Source organism: Hyperoodon ampullatus, assembly GCF_949752795.1.
Source record: "Hyperoodon ampullatus genome assembly, chromosome: X".
Lineage (NCBI taxonomy): Eukaryota > Metazoa > Chordata > Mammalia > Artiodactyla > Ziphiidae > Hyperoodon > Hyperoodon ampullatus.
The window spans coordinates 53,249,597-53,263,196 of NC_136913.1; the positions used below are offsets into that span (position 1 = coordinate 53,249,597).

General features: G+C 42.2%; 1 protein-coding gene across 1 annotated transcript; it reads right to left on the bottom strand.

Moving 5' to 3' along the window:
* Positions 1-205: 205 nt before the first annotated feature.
* Positions 206-1,595, bottom strand: ASB12 (ankyrin repeat and SOCS box containing 12; the record flags this gene model as incomplete). Its single annotated transcript, XM_079728318.1, has 2 exons — positions 206-339; positions 770-1,595. 2 exons carry the CDS (start codon positions 1,593-1,595, stop codon positions 206-208), a joined length of 960 nt encoding a protein of 319 aa, XP_079584444.1.
* Between the last annotated feature and the right edge of the window lie 12,005 nt (positions 1,596-13,600).

The window sequence follows — 13,600 nt, forward strand, 5'->3', positions numbered from 1 at the left end:
AGACCCTTTCCCCCAGTGAACTCCCCCACCCCACACACACACCAACACAACAGCCCCCAGGATTTATTTTGTTGAGGATTTTATTGTGGAGGATAATACAGGAGAGCAGCTTCAGGCAAGTGGGTGGAGCTGTAGTATCCTCAAGTTACCTGGGTCCCCAGGTGGTTTTTTGGAGGCATTGTGTGTTTCTGGGCAGGCTGCAAGGTTACAGTTGGTGTTTAAGATAGCTAATCAACACAGGGGGAATATCCAGCTGGTCGATGGCTTGTGGCTGGCTGGCATGGCGCAGGGCTCTGCGGATAACTAAACGAGCCTGTGATAGTAGTGACCGTGGAGTGGCTACGGGAAGGAAAAAACAGGTCATGAGAAGCAATTCTCAGTGTAGTTCTCCCACCCAAGCTTACATCCATCCTGCCCTGGCTACTGCAGCCCTAATTGCTCTCTCCCTTCTAAGAAATGTCCCCTCCCTGCCCTCAATGCATGGTACCAATGGGGACACACTGAGGCCTAGAGAGGGCATGTTCAAGGCCACAAAACAGTCATGGGCAATGCCAGAAGAGGAAACTGGGCTAGTGCTATCCCCTACCTCATCTTAGTGATCCCTTCCCTAAAAAGGAATCTGTAACCTCTTCTCCACTGGGGCCCCAGGAGAGGGAAGAAGATGGTGTTTTCTCCAACTCATCCCAGAAGGATTAGCTTGGGGGGTGATTTGGGGCCCTCGGCCCTCCAAGCCAGGAGGCCTATTAGAGCTGGGCTGCCTGACACTCACCTCGGGCCTGTAGCAGCAATGCAGTGCCTTTATCATATTGTGAGTTCAGGTCCAGGGAGAGAGATGGAAGGTAGATGTTAGCACCAAAATCAATTAACAGCCGGATGTACTCTGGCTCACAATTATGGTGCAGGCAGATTTCAAGGAGGGTGCGGGGCTGTGGGACTCGAGTCAGCAGGTTCTGGTCAGTACAGTTGTAATCAGGGTCTGCCCCATGGAGCAAAAGCAGGCGGAAACAATCAAGGTGACCGTAGACTGCAGCCAAATAGAGGGGTCCAGAACATGAAGCTATGTTCGATGCCCAGACTGGTAGTTTTGCCTTGACGTTGGCCTCTGCACCATGACCCAGGAGCTCCTTCAGGATGGCAACAGCACCGTCACGGGCAGCTGTGAGCACAGGAGAGCAGTTGTTGTAGATGCTACCACCAGGACAAGCACCAGCTTCCAAAAGCACACGCACACAGTCCAGATGGCCATGACTGACGGCGGTAAAAAGTGGTGTCTGTGCCTTGACGTCCAAGCTGTCAACATCAGCACCATGTGCCAGGAGGACCTGCAAGCAGCTAAGGTGGCCATAAGAAGCAGCCAAGCGCAAGGGTGTCCCAGGGACGCCCCAGCCACTTCTACTGTTGATGAATCGTTTATAACGCTCCTGGCGCAAAAGCTGGTCCAAGGTATAAGAGTCGTTGTTGTACACTGCTTGATTGAGAGCCTGCTTCTCCCCCGTGTCGGTGTCCTCCTCCTCTTTATCGGGCTGCAGGAGGGAGAAGATTTTGGTGATGTCCATGAGGTTCACCTTGGCTGATTGGAGCAGAACTATTCTCATTATGAGCAGGAGGATATGCCAGATCTGTGGATGATAGAAACAGGAGAGACTGAGGGCTCCCATCAAAAGCCTGGATGCTTGCCCCCCATCTTTCACCATCAGGCTCTTCACTCATGGGTCCCTTGCTTCTAACTCCTACTCCATCTTATTTCAGACCCCAGAGATGGCTGCCAAAATAGATCAGGCCATTTCACAGCCTGGTGCCTTTGCATATGTTCTTCTGCCTTCCCTTTAAACTCCTACTTCTGGGAAACCTTCCCTAATCTCCTCCTCCTCTGCTCAGGGATTCCAAAGGATTACAACTAGTCTTTAGCTATGAACTTTCACATCACATTTCCACTTATCTGTGGTTCATCAGTGTGTAAACTCCAGGGTGAGGACTCCTGTCTCCATCTTATTATTCCTCCACTCCCAGTAGAGCCTACATCATGGCTGGGGTGTTGGTAGATACATCTTCCTGGGTTCAGAATGTGTGGACTAATGAGGTGGTTCTGGTCTGGTAGTTGATAAGCCAACAGAATGGTGTTTTGTGGTGTCAAGCTGTAATCCCTGAGCATTCTGACATCAGTCTCATGGGGCAGGCCCTCAACTCTACCTCTCAACCTTTTAGATGAGATTCAGCCTCTTCACAGCCCCACATATGTGACCTCCCCTCAGACTCAGGCCTCTCAGACTTCAGGCAACAGGGTTGCTCAGGAAATGGATGTTGAATGGCATTCACTGATTAAATAAACAGGTGACATTACAAGTAAAAGTAAAAGGTGAATTCAAGTAAAACATAGTCAAAGAGATAGTAGGAAATAGTTGAAGTTTCCAGGACAAGTCCTCCTCTCTGTCGACAACTAGTTTTTCCACCAGGACCATTTCAATCCAGGAGTCCCTTTGACTGCCAGCATCTTTTTGGGAACTATGGCTTCCCAATTTCTCTGAGTCAAGCCTTTTCCCGTCCTCTCTGTTCCACCCAGCCTGGAGCCTTGCCGCAACCCTCAACTCTTCTCTCCTCATTATCCCCAGGCCCTACAAAATCACCCATGGCCCAGTGACTGATTCAACCTAAACCCTTGGCATTTCTAGTCCTGTTCCTAGTGCTCCAAAATCAAAGTCACCCCCCTCAGTTGGTAATGTCATCAGGGTAAGCTGGTAGGGTTTTCAGAGGTTGAGTCTCCCTCTTCTCCCATACCCTGCAGCCCTGGGCTCACACCTCCTTTTATTCACTGTCCACCTCCACCCCTCTTTGTTAGCCTGGGACCTCAAATACACACCCATAGAATAAACTGTGAGGTGGGTGGGTGGGGTCTCCCTCAACTTTAGCCCCCCTGCCACAAGTCAGCATCAACTCCATATATGGTCTTTTATTTATTCACTTTTCGGGTGTAATTATAAGAAGATAATTTTAGAAATGAGGCAGACCTAAGTTTGCAACTCAGCACCCCCATTTCCTATCTGAGTAAGCTTTGGGCAAGTCTCTTCCCTTCTTTGGGATTCAGTTTCCTCATTTATAAGATAGAAATGATAGTCCCTGCCTCATGGGGCTGTTAAGAGAAAGAAAGCTACCATATACTAGATCTTCAAAGGTGAGCTTCCTCTGTGCCTTCAACCTCTCCACTGGCTCCTCCCCCTCAATCATCTTTGGAAACAAAACACTTCTATTGTCCTTTGTCCTACTCTAGCTACTTTTCTTCTCTTCTCTCTCTTTTTCACCAAACATCTCCAAAGAGGTGTCTGCCATCCATTTCCTCACCTCCAATTCCACCCTCTGCAGTCTGTCTCCACCCACCCTCAACCACACACTGAGATATTTCTTTAAAAGTCATCCTTGTGGTTAAATCTACTGGCTGTTTCTCAGCTCTTTCCTTTTCTGACTTTTCTGGGACATCTGTCTCCACTGACCACTTCCTCCTATGTAGTCTTCCCTTGGCTTCCTGGCCAGCACACTCTTCTGATTTTTCTCCCCTGAAATAGTTTTGTTCCCCTTGTTCTCTCCTTTTTCTAGAGCTGTAGCTCTCACCTTTATCAGGATGATTTCAAGCCTACCGCTCCAAGTCCCCCAGCTCTCTCTTCAGCAAAAGGTATGTATTCACTGAGTTCTTTCAAGTACTTCAAAGTCAGCAGTATCACACCACCACTACTACTATCACCATCACCAAACTAGATCCACATCTCAGTTCCTCATCATCCAACTGGTCAACCAAACCAAACACCCAAGACTAATGTCAGGCCTCTTATCTCATTGTTCCACTCGCATCTAATTGGTCATCAAATCTAGGATTTTACTTCCTAGAGGCCTCTATAGCCAACCCAATTGCTAGTGCCTTATCCAGACCCCCATCATCTTTTGCATCAACTGTTGTAGTAGCCTCCTAGCTAGTTTATCTTTTCAATAATTTCTCCACATTTTAGCTAAAGTGATCATTTAAAAGTACAAATCCTCTCTGTGTCAATCTTCTATTTTAAATCCTTTAATCACTCCCCTTTCTTTCAGAGTATAGCCCAGATGCCTTGCCAGGCTCACAGGTCCTTCATGAGAAAACCTTGGCCAATATCTCCAGCCTCATTTCCTACCACTCCTCTACTTATACCCCAAGATCCATTGATAAGGGAAGAGAAATGATGGCTGTTGATATATATCATGCTTCCTTCTGTCACATGTAACTCCTTCTAATGGGTTAGTTCCTTGAGTCTTTGCTCTTAATAGTACTATAGCAGTCATCACACTATATCATAACTCCTTCTACATAGGTCTGTTTTGACCCCAGTGCAGATTGGGAAGCCATATATGGAAGTGGTAAAACACGGTCTGGGATTCTGCTTCAATCTCAGCTCTACCAATTAGTAGTTGTGTGATCTAGGGCAGATCATTTAATCTCTCTGTGCCTATTTCTTCATCTGTAAAGATAGTATGATAGTAGTATCTGCCTCAGACGGTTATTGTTAGGATTAAACGAGTTAATATCAATACATCTTAAATGTTTAGAATACCACCTGTATGTAGTACTCAGTAACTATTTTCACTATGATTTTTATTATTACTTAGGTCTCTAATTTCTATGGCTGTTGCTCCCTCCTGAGGTTAAAGCTCTATAACTTCAGAGATGGAATGTACATAATAAATTATTTACTTTAATTTCCTCAATTTAGAGATGGGAAAACCAAGGCTTAGAGGAGAGCAGAGACTTTTTCCTAAGGTCACATGGCTGTTATTGACAGTTGTCTCATTAGCAAGAACTCAGAACACATCTATAATCGTGTGATTTTCAGAGCTATTTCACATAGTGGAATAGGTAATATTATTCCCATTTTGTGGATGAGGAAACTGAAGTCCAATAGGGTAAGGGATTTTCCAGGTGCCTTATATCAGGGCAATAGCAGGGCCAGAAATAGAATCCAGGTTTCCTTATTCCCCATCCTGTTCTTTCTACTGCCACCTGAAAAATAAACACATGCCTCTCCCCCTTGCCTCAAGCAGTCATATTGTAGCTCTCAGGATCCTCATGTTTGAGGGTCATACTGGATTCCAGGATCTCAATCATAGAAGGTTGTTTTACAAATCATTTCTTCTGACAGCCAGTAGGGATTCTCTCCTTACTATTTTATTTGGGGGAGTGGTGTTCAGAAAAATGAAGAGGAAAGGGAGTGTGAAGGGAAATGCTGAAGCTCTCACCAAGGTCATACTATGAGCCCACATCAGGGCCCATATAATGAGCCTCCAGAGGGAGAACAAGGCATGACCCCAGCTACCTTGGACACTTGAGTGAATTGTGTCTCATCTCATTAGATAGGATAAAAAACCAAACTCATCTTTTGTCTAATCTCACCGTACTCTGGTTTATTAATCAAAGAGTTTCTATGTGTGACAATTCTGTGCAAGGATCCTCGTCCTGATCCCCAAAATGCAGGGGTTTTAAACCCTTTTTCAGTGGCATTGGCCCCTGTGACAATCTGGCTAAGTCTCTGGTCCCCTCAGAATGATTTTTAATACATAAAATATATAGAATTAAAGGAAACCAATTATATTGAAATACAGCTATCAAAATATTTTTAAAACTGCATGATATAGTAATAGAAGTTCTTTACTAACACGTTAAATAACAAGATCTACTAATAAGTTCTAAGTGATTATGAGCATAAATGACATTTCCAGATTTCTGCCACAACTGTAATATGATAGGGAATATCTATGATTTCTTCTGGTGACCAAGTTACAGGAACTAGTAATACTGTTGCCATTTGCTGCCTGCATTCATCCTTGAAGTAAATGGTAAATTTCAGTTAGAGATTAGGGGGATATAAAGGTGATTGTTTGCCCCATCTGTATTTTTGGACACTTTGAATTCTATCTTAGGCCCTCTTGGGTGGGGGGCGGGAGTGTCTGTGAATCTAGGTTAAGAACTCCTATGGGAGAGTGGCTGGTTTCAGTGGGCCCTAGAATAGTATGCCAGGCATTAGTAGACTATTTTTAGTACTCATCTTCCCCCCCCCCACACACACACAATGAGGAGCTCTGCCTTTCTGCCCTGAGCCCACCCTGCTGCATCCACACACAGAATCACAAATACTACACAGGGACACAAAGACAAAACTTCACCTTCCCTGTATTGCATAACCGCAGCAATTTCCCTCAAGAAGTAGGCCCATTTGTACCCCAGAGCCTAGGCAGACACAGTTTCCTGGGACAGATGCGGCAGGAAACCATCCTTCCCTCTGCGGGAAGGTTTCCCCACTAACCTCCCAAGCACCCCCAGAAACCAGACCCAGTGGAATCAGACTACCAAGGTGGTGATCACAGGTCGTCTGGATGGCAGCGCTTAGGGTTCACTCGTCCCTGACAGCATCATCGCGTCCTAGGCTCCAGGTACTCACCGGGCTGCCCCTACCCCTCTGCGAAGCACTGGGCCCTGGTGGCCCCTCCAAGGGGAGCCCCCTACTGCCCCGGGGGCTGGTGCAGGCAGGGCCCTCAGTTTCCACTGTTAACAACACAGCCTAAAGGGCTGGCTGAACAGGTCCAGAGGGCTAATTTTAGGTTACCCTCCACCCTCCCTCCCAGGGCCGTATTATCTTACTAATGCCATACTGGGAGAGATCCCAGTGAGAGGAGGGCCATCCTCGGGGAAGTCCTGGAAGGACTGACAGGCAGGTGTTTGGCTGGGCCAGGACTCAGGCTCCTAGTGTGTCCTAGGGTACCCCTCCCCACCATTCATATGGGCTACAAGGCCAGACTCCTGTGCTGTGAGTGTTCTCATCCTTTCACCAAGGGGCCTGAGAAGGCCTGGTCTCCCTTAGCACACCTTCCTCTGGCCCAGGCCTCTTCTTTTTCTCTCCCTAACTTAGCCACTCTGGATTTCCTTTTTCCTTTTTTGAAGGACGAGCAACACATTGCTCTCTCCTTCCCCCACCCCAATGCCCCCACTCCCAAGAGTGAGGAGGATGGTGGGAAGCAAAGACCTCCATACTGGTACATATATCAACAAGGTTTTCTAACATTTAGAAGGCCTGATCATTTATAAATGCCTCCCCAGTCCACCAACCTACCAGGCTTAGCTTGAAGAAAATACCCACAGCCTCTCCACTCTTCTCACACCTAAGGCATCAAACCAGATTCATGTGTCCAGCACTAGGAACTTTATCAAAAGCTCAGGTCTTAAATGTATTGTTTTAGCTCCCTGGTTGCCATGAAATGAAGGAAGTGGTAGGGAGCTACCTTTAGAAATAGTCACATTATCTACTTTAGATGTCACCCAAAAGAAAGTGGAAGCCAGTGCTTTCTTCCCTCTGGGAGGAAATGCCAGCCTAGCATTTGGTATACAAACTGCATCACAAACCATCTGATCATGTCTGAGAAACACTTTATGGAGAAACTATCAAGAAGCCACTATGTGTAAGGTTCTAAATGCAGGAAGAACACAAAGAAATGTAAAATATAGTATCCCTGAAAGAGTTTAGAGTTTATTAGGAAAAACAGACATGAAAACAATTGTATTTCTCATAATGCAAAAATGCCAGAACTAAAAGCTTCCTGTGGTTATCTTGTGTCCTTGTCAATCTCCCAGATTAGTCTGGGAGGTTACTGCAGGGTTCTATGTCCCTACATCCACCAAAACCAATATTAACTTGAATTTTCCTGCAAAGATATTCCAGTCTATATAGAACATTGATCCCAAGACCTCAGAGTCCCTTTCTTTCCCTTCCAGTCATCAAGGAAGAGAAGGTTCCAGTCAGGAAAAAAGAAAAGCCAGTGAGGGAATGAGATATGTGTTGGGATAAAGCACTGGCAGCCCTGTTTCACATGATTACTTTGGTGTTAGAATCTGCACATTGAAAGGAAATTTCCACATTTCTGAGAGATGTTCAATGACTTCTGCTTAAATGCTTCCAATAATAGGACACTCTCTACAGCCAGAAGTAACACATCTCATTATTGGACAGCTCAGTTAGTCCTTCTTTCTGCTGAGCCTATATCTGCATCTATAAAGCATCCCTGAGGTCAACTGCTGATCCGATCTTCATTTACCCTTAGGACCTCAGAGAACACAGTTACTTTCTTTGCCCCAAAACAGCCCTCTAGGGATCTGAACCCAGGTATCTTATCCTTCATGTCACCTTATCTCAGTGAAAACAGCTCAGCTCCTTCAACTATTTATTTCAAGCTGGTATCTATCCAGTCACTTACCAAGTATTGTCTACCACACTCATGAAGTGGTCATGAAGACTGCTTACACATTAACAGCACCAGGGAATTCACAGGAAGTCAGATGACTTCTTAGGAAAGTGTCAAGTGTGTCTCAGTGTGATCAATGACTCTCACTATCAGAAACATCAAAAAGCATATCTCCTTCACCTCAGTTTGAGCCAGTGGCCTGTAGCTGTTTATTATGAGGTTTCATGCAAACCTGATTGGCAGCCAATAAACAAGCTATTATGATGCAGTATTATTCTTTTTTTTATTATAAATATGTTTATTGAATTCCTAGGGTATAGAAAATAGAAAGCAGCACATGGACAACTTTTTAAAAACTGTTTGATCCCCTTTATCCATTTTTCCCAACCTCCCCACCCCACACCTTAGTTAACTACAAATCTGTTCTGTGTCTTTAGGTTTTTTTTTTTTTTTTTAAGATTACACATGTAAGAGAAATCATAAGGTTCTTGCCTTTCTGCATGTCACTTCAGGTAGCATAATGCCCTTCATGTTGTCACACATGGCAAGATTTCATTTTTTTTTTTTTTTTTTTTTTTTTTTGCGGTACGCGGGCCTCTCACTGTTGTGGCCTCTCCCGTTGCGGAGCACAGGCTCCGGACGCGCAGGCACAGCGGCCACGGCTCATGGGCCTAGCCGCTCCGCGGCATGTGGGATCTTCCCGAACCGGGGCACGAACCCGTGTCCCCTGCATCGGCAGGCAGACTCTCAACCACTGCGCCACCAGGGAAGCCCAAGATTTCATTCTTTTTAATGGCTGAAGGTGCAGTATTATTCTTGAAAAAAAAAGATTAGTAGGATTTTTTAATAGAAAATTTTGGAGATAATTGTATATTAACATACAGTTGTAAAAATAATACAGATATTGGGGAATATTTTCAACTAACAAAATTAAAATTAACATCACCCACTTTCCACATCCATTTTCCCTACACCATACACATCTCTCTCTCTCTCTCTCTCTCTCTGTCATCTGGTTAGAAATACACTTTCTGGTGTTTCTAGCAGCTGTGAAAACTCAGAAAAAAATATACATGTATTTACTCAGAGAGCACTAAGAAATGGCAAATTACTCAATTTCAAAGCTTTCAAAAATCAATTGTGCAAAAGAACTCTTTAAGTATCCACTTAAATGACATATAATTCTACAAGAAAAATAAATATTGATGGTATTTTTAAAAGGTTCACTTAAATTTATGTTTTATCCCCACAAAGGAAGTCATCCTCTTTGCTTTTTAATTTTTTGTCAGTTAGAACATGGTGGGAACGTGTACACTATTGAGGAGGCTGAGAGAAGCTATGACATTGATTCTGTGAAATAATATACTCCAGGGGCTGTTGAATAAAGCTTATTGCTTTTGAAAACCAAAAAAAAAAAAAAAAAAAATACAGAGATCCCCTGTAGACTTTACTATTTCCTCCAGTAGTAGAATTTTGCAAGACAATGCAGTACCACAAGTAAGATATTGACATTGATACAATCCACCTATCTTATTCAGATTTCCCAAAGTTTACCTGTAGTCATGTGTGTGTGTGTGTGTGTGTGTGTGTGTGTGTGTGCTTCTGTACAATTTTATCACATAGTAGGCTCTTGCATATACCACCACAGACAATATACAGAATAGTTCTATCACAATAAGGATACCTCAGATTTCCTTTTTATAGCCATATCCACTCCTTTCCCACTCTCCCTCCTTGGTCCCTAACCCTTCGCAACATCTAATCTCTTTTCCATTTCTATAATTTTGGCATTTCAAAATTATATAAATGAAACCATACATTTCTTAAAAAATATTTTCCATGTCTCTATTTGACTTTAAAAAAATATTTATTTTTCGTTGCTGCACGCAGGCTTTCTCTAGTTGCAGTGAGCTGGGGCTACCCTTCATTGTGGTGCGCGGGCTTCTCATTGTGGTGGCATCTCTCATTGCAGAGCACAGGCTCTAGGCGCAAGCTTCAGTAGTTGTGGCGCATGAGCTTGGTAGCTGTGGCTCATGGGCTCTAGAGAACAGGATCAGTAGTTGAGGTGCATAGGCTTAGCTGCTCTGCAGCATGTGGGCTCTTCCAGGACCAGGGATCGAACGTGTGTCCCCTGCATTGGCAGGTGGATTCTTAACCACTGCGCCACTAGGGAAGTCCCGAAACCATACCTTTTGAAAGTAGCTTTTTTTCATCCAGCATGCCCTTGGGACTCATCCAAGTTGTTGCCTGTATCAAGTTTTTGTTTTGGTGGTATGTATGTACCATGATTTTTTTAACCGTTGACCCAGTGAAGGACATCTGGATTGTATGTAGTATTTGGCTATTAAGAATAAGGCTTCTATGAACATCTGTGCACAGGTCTTTATCACTCTAGTAATATCATAGGCTTTATTGAGTAAAGTGATTACCCTAACCCTAACCCTAAAGTGATTACTCCCATTTTACTCTTCTGTGTCAGATTCCTTTAGCTATACTAGGGCCTGTGGCTTTTAATATACTTTTTAGAATAAGCCTCCCTATGTCTAAAAAAAAAAAAAAACTTGATGAGATTTTGGTAGAAACTGTGTTAAGTCTATATAACAATTTCAGGAGAATTGACTGCTTTACTGTGTTGAACCCATGAACATGGTATTTTTTTTAAATTGTTATTGGAGTATAGTCGATTTACAATGTTGTATTAGTTTTTGCTGTACAGCAAAGTGAATCAGTTATACATATACATATATCCACTCTTTTTAAGATTCTTTTCCCATATAGGCCATTACAGAGTCTTGAGTAGAGTTCCCTGTGCTATACAGTAGGTTATTATTAGTTATCTATTTTATGTATAGTAGTGTATATATGCCAATCCCAATCTCCCAATTTATCCCTCATCTCCCCCCACTTTCCTCCCTGGTAACCAAAAGTTTGTTTTCTACATCTGTAACTCTATTTCTATTTTGTAGGTAAGTTCACTTGTACCCTTTTTTTAGATTCCACATATAAGTGATATCATATGATATTTGTTTTTCTCTGAACATGGTATGTTTGTACATTTATTTAAGTCCTTAATTTCTTTCATCACATTTTGTAGTTTTCAGCATATGTATCATGTACATATTTTGTTAAGTGTATACCTATGTATTTGAATTTCTTTGGATAAATTATAAATTACATTGGGTTTTGATTTCAGTTTCCATGTGTTCATGTAGAAATTTGATTTTTTTTGTGTGTGTATATTCATTTTATATCTTGCCACAGTGCTGACTTCACTAGTTCCAGTGTTTTTGTTTTTGTATATTCCTTGGGAATTTCTATGTAGTCAATCATGTCATCTGCAAATAGGGACAGCTTTATTTCTTCTTTTCCAATCTGAATGCCTATTTCCTTTCCTTGCCTTTTGCAGTGGCTAGAACTTCCAGAAATATATTGAATAAGAGTGGTGAGAGTGGACGTCTTTGCTTTTTTCCAGTCTTGAGGGGAAGCATTTAGTCTTTCATCATTAGGTATGATGTTAACTGTAGTTTTTTTATAGATGCCCGTTGTTTTATAGACAAAAATCTAGGTTCACGAAATTCACCTCTATTCATATTTCACTGAGAGTCTATATCAGGAATGGATGTTGGATTTTGTTAAATGCTTTTACTGCATCAATAGATGTGGTCATGTAAGTTTTCTTCTTTAACCTGTTCCTATGGTGGATTATGCTCATTGATTTTGAAATGTTGAATCAGCCATTCATCCTTGGAACAAATTCCACGTGGTAATGGTGTATAATTTTTTTTAATGCATTGTGGGATTAGGTTCGCTAATGTTTTGGCAAGAAATTTTATGTTTAAGTTGATGAGAAATATTGGTGTGTAGATTTCTTTTTTTTTTTTCTTCTCTCTTTGATTTTGGTATCAGGGTAATACTGACCTCCCAAAATGACTTTAGAAGTCTACTCTTTTCTTCTGTTTCTGGAAGAGATTGTGTAAATCCATAAGATTGGTGTTAATTCTTTAAATGTTTGGTAGAATTCTCCAGTGAAACCATCTGGGCCTTGAGATTATGGGGGGAGGGGAGTTTTTACATAAAGAATTGCAGTTATTTAATGGGTATAGAACTATTCATATCAGATATTTCATCTTTATTAAAGTTTTAGTAGTTTGTGGGTTTTGAAGGTCAATTTTCTCTAAATTGTCATATTTATAAGTGTGAAGCTGTTCATAGCATTCCCTTTTACAATTAATCAATTATTTTATTGTGGATATATATTTATCATTTTACTCACATTAAAAACATTATTTTTTTTGTTTTATGTTCTGTTTTATGTATTGTTTTATGTTCACAGCAAAATTGAGAGGAGGAACATAGATTTCCCATATGCCCCATCCTTATACACAAATAGCCTTCCCCTTTATCAACATCCCCCACCAGAGTGGGCTATTAACAATTCATGAACCTACATTGACACATTGTAATCACCCTAAGTCCATAGTTTGCATTAGGGTTCATGCTGCTTGGTGTTGTACATTCTATGGGTTTGGACAAATGTATAATGATATGTATCCATCATACAGAATATTTTCATTGCCTAATAATTACTCTGTGCTCCACCTATTCATCCCATCCTCATCCAAGCTCAGGCAACACTGACCTTTTTATTGTCTCCAAAGCTTTGCCTTTTCAAGAATGTCATATAGTTAGAGTCATACAATATGTAGCCTTTTCAGATTGGCTCCTTGCAGTTAGTAATACGCATTTAAGTTTGTGTTGACCTAAAACAAATAGACTACCAAATATTTCTCCAGAAAAAATGGCTTTCTTCAGGATCAGCAGAGAATTGTAATTTGGGGTCTGTTATCATGGTGAGACATATGCAAGTCCCCCCACAGCAAGGAAAGAAGCACACTTTTAAAAAAAAATCTTTATTGGAGTATAATTGCTTTACAATGTTGTATTTGTTTCTGCTGTATAACAAAGTGAATCAGATATATGTATACATATATCCCCATATCCCCTCCCTCTTGCGTCTCCCTCCCACCCTCCCTATCCCACCCCTCTAGGTGGTCACAAAGCACCAAGCTGATCTCCCTGTGCTATGTAGCTGCTTCCCACTAGCTATCTATTTTACATTTGGTAGTGTATATATGTCAATGGTACTCTCTCACTTCGTTTCAGCTTATCCATCCCCATCCCTGTGTCCTCAAGACCATTTTCTACGTCTGTGTATTTATTCCTGCCCTGCCCCTAGCTTCATCAGAACAATGTTTTTTTTAGACTCCATATATATGTGTTAGCACACGGTATTTGTTTTTCTCTTTCTGACTTACTTCACTCTGTATGACAGACCCTAGGTCCATCCACC